Source organism: Xiphias gladius, chromosome 10, assembly GCF_016859285.1.
Source record: "Xiphias gladius isolate SHS-SW01 ecotype Sanya breed wild chromosome 10, ASM1685928v1, whole genome shotgun sequence".
NCBI lineage: Eukaryota > Metazoa > Chordata > Actinopteri > Istiophoriformes > Xiphiidae > Xiphias > Xiphias gladius.
The window spans coordinates 16,280,305-16,297,350 of record NC_053409.1 but is presented as its reverse complement, the minus strand read 5'-3'; the positions used below and the strand labels follow the sequence as shown (position 1 = coordinate 16,297,350).

At 40.0% G+C, this 17,046-nt stretch overlaps 2 protein-coding genes across 2 annotated transcripts; one reads left to right on the top strand and one right to left on the bottom strand.

Moving 5' to 3' along the window:
• Nucleotides 1-1,013: 1,013 nt before the first annotated feature.
• ptafr (platelet-activating factor receptor) lies at nucleotides 1,014-5,722 on the top strand. The gene is made up of 2 exons (XM_040136335.1): nucleotides 1,014-1,198; nucleotides 3,931-5,722. The coding sequence occupies exon 2, from the start codon at nucleotides 3,931-3,933 to the stop codon at nucleotides 5,083-5,085; it is 1,155 nt and encodes a 384-aa protein (XP_039992269.1). The 5' UTR covers nucleotides 1,014-1,198; the 3' UTR covers nucleotides 5,086-5,722.
• A 620-nt stretch (nucleotides 5,723-6,342) lies between these two features.
• Nucleotides 6,343-9,753, bottom strand: LOC120794937. The gene is made up of 6 exons (XM_040136336.1): nucleotides 9,662-9,753; nucleotides 9,495-9,563; nucleotides 7,653-7,931; nucleotides 7,018-7,143; nucleotides 6,899-6,926; nucleotides 6,343-6,774 (listed from the first exon to the last, which is right to left on the bottom strand). The coding sequence occupies exons 1-6, from the start codon at nucleotides 9,705-9,707 to the stop codon at nucleotides 6,648-6,650; spliced, it is 675 nt and encodes a 224-aa protein (XP_039992270.1). The 5' UTR covers nucleotides 9,708-9,753; the 3' UTR covers nucleotides 6,343-6,647.
• Nucleotides 9,754-17,046: the final 7,293 nt, after the last annotated feature.

The window sequence follows — 17,046 nt, the reverse complement described above, 5'->3', positions numbered from 1 at the left end:
CACACACACACACACAAACATTCACACACACACACACACACACACACACACACACACACACACACACACACAGACACACCTTAACACAAGTATTTCCTTCTTCAATGTTATACTGATAATGAAAAGAAACAATACATCATTGTTTGTACCTTGTTCACACAAGCATATGTGTATTCCTGTGTTTTGTCACATTATTTTATGTAGTGTGCCAACACAAGGCGGAGAAGAAAAAACAAATTAAGCCATTACCCCTCAAAGTGCACGTCGCCGAAGGGCTATATAAAGAACTAGGAAGGCATAGTAATGACATTAATCATCAATCACATCTGTATTAATCAAGGCGATTAACTGCCATCACTCAGGCTATTAGCCTTAGTCTGGACTAGCTAAGAAGTCAGAAACCTGTTTAATCTGCCGTCTGGCCGATTAATTGCAGATTTTAATGAAATGTATAATGTAGGAGTTCAAAAGCAAATAAAACTTGAGCAGCCGCTCGGACCGTTAGACTGACTTTTTTTTTCTGGTTTCAGCTTTGGGGCAAACTGAGGTTGGCGCAGTGATCATTTGAGGGAATAAACTGTGTTTTTAATGCTCAGGTGTGAGTTAAATGCATTCATACAGATACCAACCGTAGTGAAAACGACTTATTATCATAGCTTTCACCAACACCTGGAAGCTGTGCGGTAATTCAATAAAAAAAAAAAAAATCCCTGCAGCATTTAACCTACTGCAATTCGCCTTTCCTCTTACATTTTCCCGACAACTACACGTCTAGGATGACTGACGTTGTATTCCCGCGGTTAAATCGTCAACCGATTTTCTTCCCGGAGACACAGCCCGGCTCGTTTACGCTGCCGTGACGCCTGGGAAGTCATGTTCAGACGACGCATCTCCGCTCCCTCGGGGAAGACGGAGCGCGTTCCTATGATCAGGGGTGGGGGGCGAGGGGGGAACTGAGCCAAGTTTTGAAACTCCAGGATTGCTTTATAAGTGGGCGTCCCTTCCTGCTTCTGCTGGGCCGGAACGAACACGGAAATTTATGAATATGAGTGGATTGCACCATGCGCCTATTCTCCTGGAAGCCCGAAACAAGTCGACAACCTCCCCGTCTTGACCTCAAGGAATCACACTCCCACTGACCGTGGACCGGATCAGACTGATTAAGCGCCTGGGAGACATTCGAGGAGAAGGAACAGTGGTGAGTCGACAGCTTTTTTTTTTTTTTAAAAAGCAAGACATATCGAGGCGTGCAGATCAATTAAGCCTGTGTTAAACTGCGAAGCTGATGTAGGTGAATAAAAAGCGAAGCAGGCTGGAGCGTCTTAAAAAACCAATGAGCTGCGACCTGATCTTTAGCAATCAGTCACTTAAAAGATACAGCACCAGGAGAAGCCATTACTGAGAAAAATATGACATTTAATATTTACCCAATATCTAGTACTCTGGCTTTTCAAATGTGACTTCTATGGTGCTGAAAGGATTAGTCAGTGCATGGTTTACTCAAATGTAATTAAAAAAAAGTTCCTCAAAGATTAATTTTGTTTTTGTTTGGGAAGATGATGTCAGTTGTGAATTTTGTAACCTTTTACTCCTCAAAAAATGTGTTTATTAACAGTTTATTATTAACAGCACTAAATCGATGTATACAGCTTACACACGCTTAGAAAAGTGTGATTTGTAACACAGATGCTGTGTTAAAATGTAGACACGTACATTTTAATGTGTGATTTGTATCAAAAGTCAGATGTTCAAAATGAGTCATCCTTTTAAGTAAAGCAAACTCCCTCGATTTCTTTAACAGCATGCTGCATAGTTATGCTTTGTTATTCTTCGCTGTCAGTGTTGACAGATTCCCTTAAAGTCCCAGCATGTCTTTCTTTTATTAGACCGTTTCTCTAGAACGATAAATACACAGGAACTGCTAATGCACCCCCTCGAGCTTTTTCTGCCTCTATTCTGCAGAAAAGAGGATCCTTGTGGAGGTCTTCTTCCGTTTTTGATGTTGCTTCACTTTTAATTGCATTTCTTCATCGCAGGGGTGTCTACTTATGTGGCGGGCATACTGTATATCCATGGCTAGAAAACACAGCAAAATTCGTTATTTATATTAGAGGCAGAGTTTGGAAAATGATCAGATTATTTGGTTGATTACACGGCAACATATTCACAGAGAAAATACATTTACATTTTTTAAAGTATATTCAAATTATTGAAACAGATCATTTTAAGACAAATCAACTATTTATATATTGGAATAACATTTTTCTGAATTTCTCTGACTATGTCATTTAGAAACTGAGATGTAAACACCACCGATTTTGAAAAAAACTGTGAAAGACTAAAGTGTGTGTAAAGGACTCATCAAGCATGTTAAGGATGAACTGGAAACATTTCTGCCAAACTCTTTGCGGAAACAATGTAAGGAATGATATTTTCCATGGGGGATGTTTGATTTTGTCACCTGTTATGAAAACAGCAGGATTACTATTTTACTGTAAATGAACATACAGCATGAATGACACCAACCTTCCGACATTACCCGGTCAGGAGCTGCAGACACACAGATTTATTGTAATCGCGGAAACAAATGCAGGGTAGAACTCTCCTCTAAAGCCTCCAGATGTTTTGAGTTTGCATTTCAAACGGCAGTTCATTTATGCCTCTTGATCAATGGCAGTTGAACTCTGGCTCACGTATGTGACTTTCTGTTTCAATTCTGAGACAGTGCTCACTGTGATTTCAGACATTTTGTCACGATCTCCCCTTTGAGTCAGTCTTTGCCCTGTGTGTTTCCCACCTAATTTGATAGTTTGCTCTGCCCTGATTGGTGTCACCTGTTCTCTGTTATCCCTTACCGTCATTGTGTATTTAGCCTCTGTGTTCCCCTGACTCACTTTATCTGTTTAGATTCCTCTGTAAGCTCCGGAGTTCTCAGTGAATCTATTTTTGTTCCTTTGTATCGTCCCTTGTGTTGTTTCCTCCTGCTTGTTCATTTTTTCAACTCACCTACCTGTTCATTCATCCGTCTACCTGTGAGCCCGATTTTGTGTATTTAAACACCTTCACCGCATCAGCCGGTCTTGTGTATCTGCATTTGGCTCCTTTCCCCGGAGTTCCTGTGTTACTTTTATTGAAATAATAGTCTTCTACGGAGACTGTAAATACTGTAAGAGAGACAGGGCACAGTCAACATGGTGTCAATGAGTACGTCAAAGCAAAGACACGTAGGGGAGGGTTTCACCATGACATTTGTTGTGTGTGTGTATTATAAGGCCAAATATCAGATAAATAGAGGATTTACATTTTGTTTTTTTTTAAATAAATAGTTCCTAATTTACATGTGTATGTTTTACTGAGACATTTCTATTTTTTAGTTTTTACATTACTAATTCATACGGTGTTTCTACTGTGAACAGGGGACATACATTACATACATACATTTAGGTGAACAGTGATCATGTGGCATTTGACTTCCTTGACTTAGGCAATGATAAAGGGACGTGTGGACACTCAAGTGGATGAAGTAATTTACTCTTGACACATAAGTTAAATGTTGAGTGCGAGACAAATGAGCTCTTTCAGCGCACAGTATGAAATGGTGTGGTGATTGCTCTTAATGTTTTGAGAACTGCACAAGTGTTTCAGAAAATGTGCTTAAGCAATAGCAAAAAGCAATAAGAAAATTAAAGAGCGACTCCGCAAACAGTTACCCTTCAACGACCCCCTTCCTACCCATAACACCTTCAGAGAGAACTTACAAAAGACTCACACATACAGTACATACATCCAAATCTAAGCACCAAAGTGAAACTCTTTTAGACTAAAACTTTGATTCAGTCGGCTGCTCAGATATACTCCTTTGAACTAAAAGCACCACCAGAATGCTGTATGTTGTGTTACACTGATGCTAATATGTTGTGTCTCCCACAGATGGAAATGCTGGCATCAACCACAGAACGAGCTGTCCTGACCTCTTGTTCGGGCCCTACAGCCAGTAATAGCTCAGCCTTTCTGGACTCTGAGTTTCGCTATGTCCTCTTTCCAGTTGTCTATGGCATCATCTTAATCCTGGGTGTCTTTGCTAATCTCTACGTGCTCTTTGTCCTGCACTGCCTCCGTGGCGCCAGGGCTATGGGTGAAATCCGCATCTACATGACCAACCTTACTATTGCCGATCTCCTTTTTGTGTGTGCCCTTCCCTTCTGGATTGGCTATTATAGTCGTGGTGGTGACTGGGTCTACACAGACTTCATGTGCCGTCTGACAGGGTCGTTGTTTTTCATCAACACCTACTGCTCCATCCTCTTCCTCGGAGCCATCAGTGTCAACCGGTACTGGGCAGTCACCAAGCCTCTGGATGCGGCCTCTTCAGACCACAGGTGTCGTGGGATCACCGTGTCCATGGTCATCTGGGTGTTGACCATACTGATGGCAGTTCCATATCTGGTGTCTCCTGGGACCCAAACTACCACAAATGTCACTCGCTGTTTCGAGGGGTACCAAAATGACACCGATCAGTGGAAAAGAACAGTGGCTGCCACTCATTTTGCAATAATTGGAATGTTTTTTGTTGTTTTTTTTCTTGTGGTGGTGTGCAATTCCCTTATTGCTCGTGTGTTACTTTCTCAAAATGCTCCTCAGTCAGAATGCAGATCTACAACAATTGTGTCCAGAAAGGCCAAGAGGTACACTGAAACTAAAAGGCCCAGAGGGGTGAAACGGAGGGCTCTCCAGATGTTGTTGACAGTGGTCGGAGTGTTTGTTCTGTGTTTCCTGCCCCACCATGTAATCCAAGGCTTCTGGACGCTGGCGGTGTTGAGGATCCCAGAGGGCTGGGGCTGCGTGAACTGGGACGAGAAGACTCGTCAGATGCTCAACGACGCACATCAGATCACATTGTTACTCATGGGCCTCAACTGCATTTTGGATCCCGTAGTTTATTTTTTTGCCACGAGGAAGTTTAGAAGGTTCATAATGGACCACATTCAAAAGTTAAGAAGGGGAAAAGGGTGCTCACACACGGTCACCTCTCAGATCTCTATGGACAGCAAGAATCAAAGCCAGAGACTTCAGAGCGAGCAATGAGAACCTGAAATGGACTGATTCAGTGGACTGTGTGTAGTAGTAGTAGTTACTTGTGCCTGAAAAACTTCACCTCTCTTCCTGCCACTGATTAAAGGTTACATAACATGCAGTATTTTGATCTAATGTAATGTGTTGGTGGCTCCACACGCTCGGCTTAGCTACTGAGAAACTTTAATGTGGTCTCAGACACATTTTCTTGCCAGTGAATTTCTGCATACTTAAAGAGCTGAAGTCTGAATTGCAACAGTCCTTCTGCTCTTCCTGTGTGAAGTACAAGCTCAAAAGCAGAAGTCTGGCGAGCAAAAGTACATAAACAAAATGTACAGTGGAGTCCACTGACTCTATCAATGCATTTTATCAGATTGTAAAATTAACTGATGAGACACAAGACACATTATTTAAATCCTCACAGAGGTGTTGTTCTGCACAAAGTAGGGCATGAAAAACAATAGAGGAGTCACAGTAATGAACATATATTCAGAGCCTAACAAGCTCTTCTGGGGTGTTTAGGGTGTAACTTCTCACACCCAAACTTGAGATTAGTAGGCTTCGCCACTGTGCCTGCCGATGCATAAGTGAAACATATGATAATGAGATTATCGTTTCCCATTAGAGAAGTAACAGTTTTTTTTTATTTTATTTTCTTTCTTTCTTTTTTTTTTTTTTTTTTTAGATTTGCCTGGATATCTGGTGAAACCAGGAAACAGAAGTAATAATGTCTGAGCTATGTTTCTCCTCTGGCATCCAATATTGTGACACTGCATCTATGTTTCATGGTAATAAAAATCCCATGATTTACAGTGGCAAAGAAAACTGTACATAGCTGCCATATATATACTATACTGTATTTTTATTATACTATGAGCTTACCTGCTGTTGCAAAACAGATTTATGATGAATTTTTTTGTACAGTCAAACAACTTTGGTTATCTTGAATTGTATTCAAAAGTGTGTGCAGTGTTATTTTGATCTTTCAAAAGGAAAATATGCTGGTATTAGTATAGTATATATACTACACAATCTTGTAATTGAATTTATATTTGTGGATTTAAATAGCTAATTTGATTTATTTTGGATTTGATTTGTGAAGATTAAAGCAAATTAAAAAGTCATTTTCTGATTTAGCAAAAAAGCAGGGAGACATATATTTATCTGTGGGCATCCAAAGAAGAAAAATGGAACGTGAGTTGAGACACAGAGAATTGTAGCAAATTACAGGTTTCGTTAGCAGAGAAGGAAGGGTTTCTTACTGTTTATTTGGAATATTTTCACATACCTAGAACTACAAATCTGTGTATTTTTAGTTATTTATTTATTTTTACCACATTCAGATTGTGTTAATTAACTTTTGTAACATTTGATTAAATCCAACAAAGTACACACTTTGGGATAATGCACACACTGACAAACATCACAGCATATGGTAAATCTTGTCGGTCACGGTTAAACATAATGTTGAGCTTTATATACAGATATTAAATATACTTTAACCTGCTGCTGAATAAAATGCTGTTGTCATTCTTCCTCTTTTTTATTGTACAACTCCACTTTCTCATGGGTGTTCATGACAGACTTGAGTAAACATTATCCCCAGTTATATTGGTGGGGTCCAAATCCATGTAGGCTCGGTTGGTGCTTGTGTAATTCATGTACACATCTGCATTGTTCTCAGTCTGTGGCAAACCTCCCCTGTTGTTTTGAAAAATGCAGTCAGTCTGTTAGTACATGCGGCCTTCTGACTCAGACAGCTTGTGAACAATGTGCAAACAATAATACATATGTAAGTGTGTATGATTCTCCTGTCATGACTTACTTTGGTGCCTTTTTGGATTCAGGAAAACCTTTTAAGAAAACCAAGAAATTAAATTGATTGTCACAGAACATGTGCTTAAAATCCAAACCATCAGTAAAGTGCTCTACGGTGTTCTTTACCTGTAGCTGCAGTGTTAGTCAGTGTGTCAACAAGTGTTTTCCAGCACAGCCAACAAAGAATAGTAAGGTTGATGATCAAGGCCAGGAGAGAAAGGGCAAAGGCAGCTGTTCCTAAATTCTCACCCACTATTTTCAGTTTGGGAAAAAGCACAGAATTACACATGAAAGGCTTTAGTTGTGGATCACAGTATATAGATAAACATTTGGAATTTTATTCTATCTTTGTGCATGAAAAACACAAATGTTTTGTTAGTTTGTAGTTTGATATCAAGTATATTGGATGACATATACTGCAGATGTATCAATATCAGTACATTAGTTGACAGAAATGTAAATACAAATTTCAGTACTGTATATGCAGAAGGTATGTTACAGATTATTCAGAAGCAGAGTCACCATTACATAGTGTGTCCACCAGAGGGCACTGACATTTTAATTTTCAACTGTTAAATTCTCCACTGAATATATATATATATATCTTGGTCAGAACTCTATACCACACAAACTGAAACCCGCCACTTAGGAGCAGTAGAAAAATGCAATAAACAAATATTGGGCAGCGGTGTTGTGCAGACATATAACAATTTTACACTGTTTTCATTCAGATATGCGGCAAATCCAAACAGACCACCAACCTGTTGGCTGCATGGCGATGATATAGACTGTGAGGTTATGGCTCACTCTCTGAGATGACCGGCTCTCAGCGCGGCAGCGGTACAGCCCGCTTTGCTTTGGCTCGGTGAGCGTCAGGTCCCTACTGCCGCTCACCTCTTGCCAGGTCATATTTTGTAAGTGTTGCCAGGACCAATTGACGAAGTTGGGCACGTCGAAAGCACTGCAGTGCAGGTTGACTGTTTGACCTGCTGCAACTGGGTAGTCTGGTGTGGCCACCACCTGCAGAGGAGATAGCCTTCCTGGGAAGGAAGAGGGGGAGATGGACAGTGCTGTCAAATATACATAATGGAGGATGATGGTAGAGATACAACAGCTACAGACAAGATTTTGGTATTGGACAGATTTTAGCCTCACTAGTGGTGTGGCTGTAGGGATGGCAATGTCCGTGTGTTGGTTGGTGAATCTACCACTTTGGTCCAGACTGGAATATCTCAGCAACTATGGCATGGATTTCCTAGAAATGCCGTACAGATTTCCACCATAGGAAGAATCCTGATTACTTTGGCGATCCTCTGACTTCTCTTATAGTGCCACAGCAGGACAAGGTTTTCCCTTACACAGTGAACTATTTCAATATCTTCCGAAGATTGGCATAAAATGTTGTACAGACATTCATATTCCCTAGAGGATGTTGGCTTGAAATATTTTAAGGTGGGAATCACTGACTGTATTTTTGTATAGAGTGTGTTTCACTTTCTATTTTTATACTGTTTGTTGCACATCGTTAAAGTGAAGTTCATATTATAAGAGTATTCTGTTACATGCAATGGGAAGGTTTTAAGCATTAGCTCCATGGTATGAAGAGGTAACACAGTGATAGTACTGACCTGTACCAGAAAGAATACATTGTTCACAGTTTGCACTCATATCCCACACTCCCTCACAGAAGATAAAAATCTTAGAGTTTACTGATATGCGTGCAAGCACAGAGCGGGCAGCAGAACAGCACCCCCCCGCCCATTGCGAAGAAACAGCTCAGAGTCGCAAGCGGGAAGTAAACAAAGAGGCAGGGCTTGTTTTCCTACAGGGCGCCGTCCCCCGGGGTTGGATGTGGTCGGGTGCCAAGAGGCTAGGACCAGCCTGTGCACCTAGTAGGGAGAGCTAAGTCTATACCACGGCCCCTCCCCAACTAGAGTCCACAAATCACCTTCATATTCAAAATATTATTATTGTGTAACACACGGACACCACGCACATTGAGGAGTGATGGCATTGTAAGCAGCTGTCCCTTTTGCCCTCTTTTTCTGGGCGATTGGTTGTTATCTGTTTTTTACTGATACAATTTGAAATAAAAGGCTGAACGGTATTTTGAGTCTGTCCTCTCTCAAATCAAAGAACACGCCGACAAGGACGAAACCTTTGGTGATCCCCTCACTTTTCTCCAGGGGACACCAGAAGCTTTACAACGTCTTGTAAACTAGTGGATGGATTTCCATGAAATTTGGTTCTGATATTCATGTCCCCAGACGGGATGATTGGTTATAACTTTAGTGACTTTATGCAGCACCACCATCAGATCAAAATTTCAGTGTGTTGAATTCTTTGTTTTATGACTAAATGACCTGCAAAATTAATGAAAATCCCATTAGCCTCATTTGTAGTTCGTATTTAGTCCTAATTAGCAAATGTTAAATTGCAAACATGCTAAACTCTGCACGTTAGTGTGCTAACATTAGCATTTAGCTCAAAACACTGCTGTGCAGTGTACAGCAGAGTTCAGGCTCACGGAGCTGCCAGTGTTGCTGTAGACTGTCAGCCTGTGTTTAAGAATTTAATTTGATTGGAATCAAATTCTGTATTACCTTCCATTGTAGTTCTAGAAATGCCCGGGGAAGTATAGTATGTAGGCCAGTTTTCAGCCAGGACTTTAGCTGCAAAGACAACAAGAAGCACAAACAAATTGAAACAGTGTATTTGAAACCCATATTCTGTATTCCTTTATTTCATTAACTAATAGAAATATCCTTACCTCTGGTCTCACAAAAAAAGAACAGCGGAAAAAAGCCAAAAAGCATGTTGTTTTGAGATGACTAAAAAGAATATACCACAGTCACCTCCGGCTAACGGGAACAAAAACGAATCAAGAGTTATAATCAAAGGACAGGTGACAATGAAGGAAGTATGAAACCAGGGAATTGAAAGAAAGAGAACTTTCAAGTTCCTCTATAACAACTAGAAAGCTGCTCAGAAATAATAACATTCTCCAATTTTTCATACATGGCATGCAGCAGTATGCAGTGTGTCCACCTCCTATACCTTGGTAATGGAAATCTTGGTGTGGCATTAAAACAACACAGAAGGTGCACAGGAGGCAGAAAAAAATTGCCAAAACAGGAAAAGGAAAAACTATCAATACAAAAAACATAGAACCCCAGCTAAACCAAATCAAAGGCTAATAAGAGTAACACAAATATAAAATGCACAAATTTGCATGAAGATAATCACAATTAAACCTAATCTCACCCATGAGAGCCCTCAATTTATAAAATTTAAAGTCTGTCAATCAATTTATGACCTGCAGGAAAAACAGTTAACCAGACTCCACAGAACTTTTAATGGTTTTTTAGATTTCAGAGCTGGCGGGTAAGTCTATCAGACACTCAACACACTTGGTTTCAAACATTTCATATCTCCGACAGTGGTCACCTTCAGGCTCAGGCTGTGATGACAGCCAAGATTGTTGCTTTTGCACAGTTTGACACCAGACCTCTCACCTGAGGCAAACACTCACCGGTTGCCAGAGTGGGTAAGGAGAAGCAAGAGGATTTCATATGGTTGTGATAAAAGCACGGAAATGAAAGACCAATATATCAAGCTTTATGTGCAGATGAAGCCAACACACAGGGCTGAAAAATAACAAAATGTGTTTAATCCCATCATGTAATACAATAGGTCCATAAAAAAACAGTACTGTTGGGAAGTACAGTCTTTTATTAAGATTGATTCAGAGAAGTGTGATTCCACTCTGTGGTCAGGTTTATTAAGGGAAATTACTTGGTCCACCCTCTGTACTACAACAATGGTCACAAAACACTCTCATATTCAGAGGAGCAGTAGTGAAGGGAATAGTGGAGCCTATTTACCAAGGCCCCCAACGTGAGATGGACCATAAAAAAGCCTGGACTAAAAAAAACAATTTGGAAATGTTCAATTTTTAGCACTATCACTGAACCACTACTGTTGGCTGAAAAATTGTTTGACATTATGTGTCTAAGATAATATTAGAGCCTCTCATGTTACTGAGGAAGTCAGACAAACCGAGCTCTTAAAGGTGTTGCTAAAAGTAATTGCAAGCCATTTGCAGCAGTTAACACTGAAAGGAGATTTACAACACTAACATTAAGTTTTCACTGAGGTCCAAAGGTATTAAACAATATTATACAACTTTAAAATGTTTTTTACTATCCAGTTTATTTTCAAAAAGTAATATTTGAAATGTGATAGGTTTAAGTTTATAAACCTTCAGCAGCATCATAAAAGTTTAATAATTCAGACTGAGTGACTCCTGTTTTAAGACCAGTCAATCAGTTTGAGAGTGAACGTAGGGTCTAAGCCTGAGGTTGCAGTTGTAATACTGGGGCTCCCTTTATTGTATATTGTGCCTTTAAGCTTCCAGTGTTTTATTATCCTACTTCTATGTTGCAACAGACAATAGTAAGGTAATCCTTTCTCAGTCTAGGGGGCCACAAGTAAGATGGCTTTCCACCTTTTTCTTCTGCCAAAAAAACTATGACCAAAATAATGTTGTGTAATGTTTGTAAAATCTCAGGGTGAAGCTTCGTGCAGTAATTACAGCATGTTGAGAAAAAAGGAACTGAAACATGCTGAGCTTTCTTAAATGCATTATAAGCGCTTCATTACTGATTATCCTAATAACCACTGCAGCATAAGCATTATGCATGAGTTTACTTGGTGATTCGATTATTTGTACAGGCGTGACAGTGGATGTATTTAAAAGGGGACGGGGGCCCGCTAAGACTGCGTTTGTGCAGGGCCCAGATTTTTTTGCTAGGCCACTGCTCATATCTACATGTGGCTGCTTTTCTTTCATCACTTGTGAGGACATTTTATATTTCTCACCAAAACATGATTCCTAACCATTATATGCCAGACCCCAACCATAATATTACCATAACTTGTGTGTACCTCTAACCATAACCAAAAAACATGTCTCGAGCTCAACATTTATTTTATTCCTCTCCCCAGATGGGAGGTGGGTCCCCACAACGTTTGAAGTGTGAAAAGGTTTTTGTCACCATAACGCACTTTGGAAAATGTCTTGGTATCTTGATTTAATGCTCCTCTGTGATCCGTCACATCGGTTCTTTACCGCTCGCTGCCTTGTTCAACACTCATTCTGTTTGGGACTGAAGTAGCAAAAGTCAGGTGTCAGGTGGCTTTTTCACAGTCCTAGTGTGCTATAGAACAGACCTCTGCCACACTAACCCATGCCCGCAAGGCTGTGGCATTAGTTTGCTCATGTTTTAGCACATCACACAGACAAAGTTAAACCTTACAGTTATGTCATTAAAATGTGGGAAGGGGTTTCTCTTGCATCATGAAACTGTTGCTAAAAAAAACCAATATCTGCTGTATCTTACTGCAAAAAAAAAAAACATCCTGCGAGAAATATAACACTTCAATACCACACACTAGTGAAAGATACGGTATCTTCAATAATTTCCCTGAAGTAAATGGAGCAATACCACCATACCACCTCAATTACAAAAGTGTTAAATGTAGAAGTTGTATTTATATAGAAGACCAGTTTCATATAGTAGTATTACATTATTATTAGATACATTATTAAATACATTATATTAAAAGATCATTGTATGTGAAATATTAACCTGCACAACAACCATTAACTATAGCTGTCAAATAAATAAAATGGGGTAATAAGCACACCATTTTTGTCTTAACTGTGGCAGAGAAGAAGTTTAAAGTAGCATTAACTGGAAATACTAAAGTAAACTTCCTCTAAAAGTTACTTGACTACAGCACTGAAGTACACTAGATGTACTTAGTTCTTTTTCTGCTGACATTACTTCTTTCCTTAGTAGTGTCAGCAGCAGCCCCATCGCCTACCAATAGTTAGTCTGTAACATTTTATGATACACCCTGCAACGATCATCATGAATCATGCATTACTAATGCATTACTTTAGCATGTGATTATTAGAAATGTTACCTTCAGCACGAATCCAACTGGGAGCCACTGATAGCAGGAATAATCTTTATTTTTTGAGAAGCAGCCCACTTTACAATCATAATTAAGTCAGCTATATTTAGTACTTACTGTATAGTACCCAAGGTTTGCGGTTTCGAACAATGATTCTTCTTTGTTGTGCCCATATATAAACAACACAAATCAGCATTAATATCGGTTATGTGTTCAGTTGCCATGCACAGTGAAAAGGAGGAAGTAACAATTTCGCTAAAGTTCCAGTGAAGGACTTCCATAAATGATATTGCTAAGCAGCATTAAGACCTAATGATTTTTAGGACAGCATCAAATGTGGATGTTGATGGTTTTGAGTAATAGTGATTTTCATTAGTTAGAGGGTGAACTCATGCTAATACAGTCTGACCTTTCAGTTCATGAAGTTTTTGTTGCCATCATCTACACCCCTATTTCCTGGAAAAAAAATTGTAATCTTTTTCTGTAGATGAGACAGTATAAGATAGTATTTTTCCACATGCCCTGCAGCCATCTGTGACTTCCTCTTAATGAAGTTGCGTACAGGAAGGGGGGGGGGGGCGCAGAGGAATCTCTCTCTCTCTCTCTCTCTGAGAAAAAGATAAATAGTGATACTGTATAATCATCTCTGTCTGTCCTTGTGTGTGCGCATAATGTGGGCATATGAGTGTGTGTGCATGTATCCGCCTTTTCCCCCAAGTCATTATTCTTCATTATTCGTCTATTATTCATTACTCATTCATTATTCTGCCTGTTCGCCTGGCTGAAGTCATGCCTGGTGGTTCTCACCACAGACACTACTGTGGCCCTCCTGCCAGTAGATAACAGTGAAATAACGGGATAAAGTTTGTGTAATGTCTGTGTGTGTGTCTGTGTGTGTGTGTGTGTGTGTGTGTGTGGACATACACACATACAGTGTGTAGGCTAATATTATCCCAGATGTCGATATTTGCCTTCACCTACATGGACAGCTGCAAATAACATGCATTATTTCATGTTATGCCTAATTGAGGCCCTCTATGAATATTGACTTTATTGATCTCTAGGGGGTAGCATCTGCCCAACAGATGAAGAAGCTGGTTTGTGACAAGATGATCAATATTGAACAGAGCGGACTACGCTCATGTGGAGAGGGATAGAGAAGGAGAAATGGATTCCTCTGAACTAAGCGGCTCTAACAGTCATTATCTGGCAGTTTTCCTTTGATAAATAATGTCAAACAAAAACATAAATCCACACTTCGACATATGTGTGGTAGAGCTTGATCTACAATATCATCAGGCAGTCGTACAAAGAGAAAATAAAAATAAATTGGGAGAGTCCTGCTATTAACTGGGGAGGGCTCAACAGTCCAGCAGCACAGAAAAGCCATCCCATGTACATTTGCATTTGTGGGTGGATTTTCCATTTTGCTGAACACCAACGGGGCCAAATCAGTGTTTCATCTCAGTGAGAGCTTTACCTGAATAAATAATCAACCACTGGGTGGTGCTCGGTATCCATAGTTTCCAGCCCTTGCTATTTTTTCATGCATCAAAGCCTCAGGATGCACAGTAGCCTTCCTTTCGGCCTTTTTTCCCGTAATCCCCAACCATAAATCTGCAAATTTAGCTGCTTGATGTAACTGCTTGATATGGGTGTCTATAGGTCATGTTCCTGTTAACTGTATAGTTAATGAAAAATCCATCAGGCAAGTTTTTCCAGTACATTGGAAGATCAGAAATCGCCAGTTTACAGCTGAAATATTTTTTATATATGCGTATGTATAACACAAAAAGCATTTTGGCTGGATTTTTAATTTAGACAGTGTGATATTAATCTAATTTTAATCACAGTTGGCTTTAGTTTTAGATTGTATAATAAAATCTCTGTGTATTAGAAGACTATTTCCTGGTTTATAGGTTACTTTCCTTCATATGAATTCATGCTTTTTTTATACGGCAAAACCAGACATTTGCTTTCAGTGTCAGTGGGACAATCAGTGGCTCAGGGGTTGTTTTTTTAGTCCACACTTGAATTGCTGTTCCCCTTCCTCTTGCGCTTTCAGTTTGTTGGTGTGTTCTGAACATTAGCCCTATGGGGGAGGTTACAGTCACTTCATTACAAGAAAAATACATTATCATGTCGTTGAGTGGAGAAAACATGAGATTCAGTCAGAGATTTCCTCTGGGAGACAGTTGTTCTTGATGAACCAAATGAAATATAAAGGCATTGTGTGTGTGTGTGTGTGTGTGTCTGTGTGCCGGCAGAAAGACAAAGAAGTGCACTCATCCCTGCATCACTTTTTGATGGATAAGTTTCCTTCCTCCTCCTGTCACGCGTTGGTTGTCGCGTTGATGACGAGTGGCTTCCTTCTGCTTTTCTGGCAGGCGGTAGGAATTGACAGTCGTATGGGCATCTGCCAGCATGCGTCTCACTGCCCCCCCACCCCCGCCCCGCCCCGCCCCGCCTGCGACCCCGTTCAAAAGATAAACTCCTCACTTGTCGTCCCTTTTTACCAGTTCTATCCTCAACAATCCACAGCACAGCATATTAATCTATGATGATTACTGAATATTACTTCTCTGTCCCCTATCTCCCTCAGCTGACCTGTTTGGTGCTTCAGAAATGATAAGAGCACTAAAAACAGCAACAGGAGGGACAAGAGCTATGAAAACGTTGTGCAACACAACCACAGAGGACAGACAGCACTCCAACTCCAGATGGGTGCTTCCTGTGCCAGGCAGGAAATGGCACTGAACTCCTGCACCATCTTATTTCATTTTAGCAGAGAACAGAGACGATTATCACTTCATCTTCGCCACATCCATCCCCCAATGGCTGAGCTATAAAATGCTTTTGTTCTCCTTCTATGCGTGGACCCCACTTGGGTTGTTGTCATCATTGGTTAGAAATACTGGGCATTTTAGCCTCAGAGCTTTTCCTGTCCCTGTTGTGGCATCTCTCTGAGTCGAATGGAGATGATCTGTGTGTGGCTGACCAAACGCACATGTGCACAACTGCATGATATGTGTGCTCAGGTGCAGACAAACACACTCACTTAAATGTACTTAAATGCGAACATGCATGGATACAACATGGAAGCCCTCTAAACATCCTGACATATAAACTGTATTCTGCATTATGGTTATTAAGGGCCCAGTGGCTTTACACATTATGATATAATGTCTTCCACAGCTGAATTTTTTTAACCAAAGAAGGATTTGCTGCACTGGTCCAATTTTACCCGTGACAATCAGCTTACTTATCTGAGTACTGCCCAGCCTGTGAAAACAGTTGTATAATTTTCTTCTGGCTCTGGAGGAGCTTTCTAAAGTCTAAAAAAATAACTAATAATTATCTTGACTTATGCTTGAAACTTCAAATATTTGACTGAAAATTTGAGTTGTAAACTTGGGGCATGGAGTTTGAAAGATGGGGGCAGGCAACAGGCGTGGAGGGTCTAATGGAAAATGGTAATTAGTTAGATTATGGGAAGTGTAGGATTCAGTGGTTTTGAATCTCGATTCATACTAGGGACTAAAGGTTAGGATATCTCTTGCTACAATTTTGACTGTTCTTTTTTTAATCTGTCTTTCACAAGTCCCCCTACTTAATGGATGTGCAATATTAAATCACTGGAGAAGCCCTTATTGTCCAGATGTCTCTGCCTCTTCAATTTTGATGATTCTTTATCTAATAAACTCTTATGAGTCCCCCAAGGTCATGGAATTGCAATAATAAATGGCTGGAGTTTTTTTTTTTATAGCATTTTATTTTCATTAGATCATTACATCCTTCAGATGATTTGTTCACAGTAGAAATGCAGACAGGAAATTGATCAGGGCAAGACAAAGGGCTATGGCATGAAACAAAGGTCAATGACCGGAATCAAACTCAGGACGCCTTAACCACTGGAACACAGTCATTAAAAAATTTCTTTATGGTCACTGTGGCTAAATGCTAAAAGCTGCCTTTTTTTAGGGTCTCCTTTTTGATGAAACTGGAAGGGTAAATATGTTACATTAACCAAAACAGAGCCAACCTTCAAGTCAAGTCAATTTTGTTTACTGTATATATCTCAAAATCACAAATCACAAATTTGCCTCAAAGGGCTTTACAGTCTGTACAATCAATCTGTGTTTATATGTCCCTGGTTGTATAAGGACCCCCCCA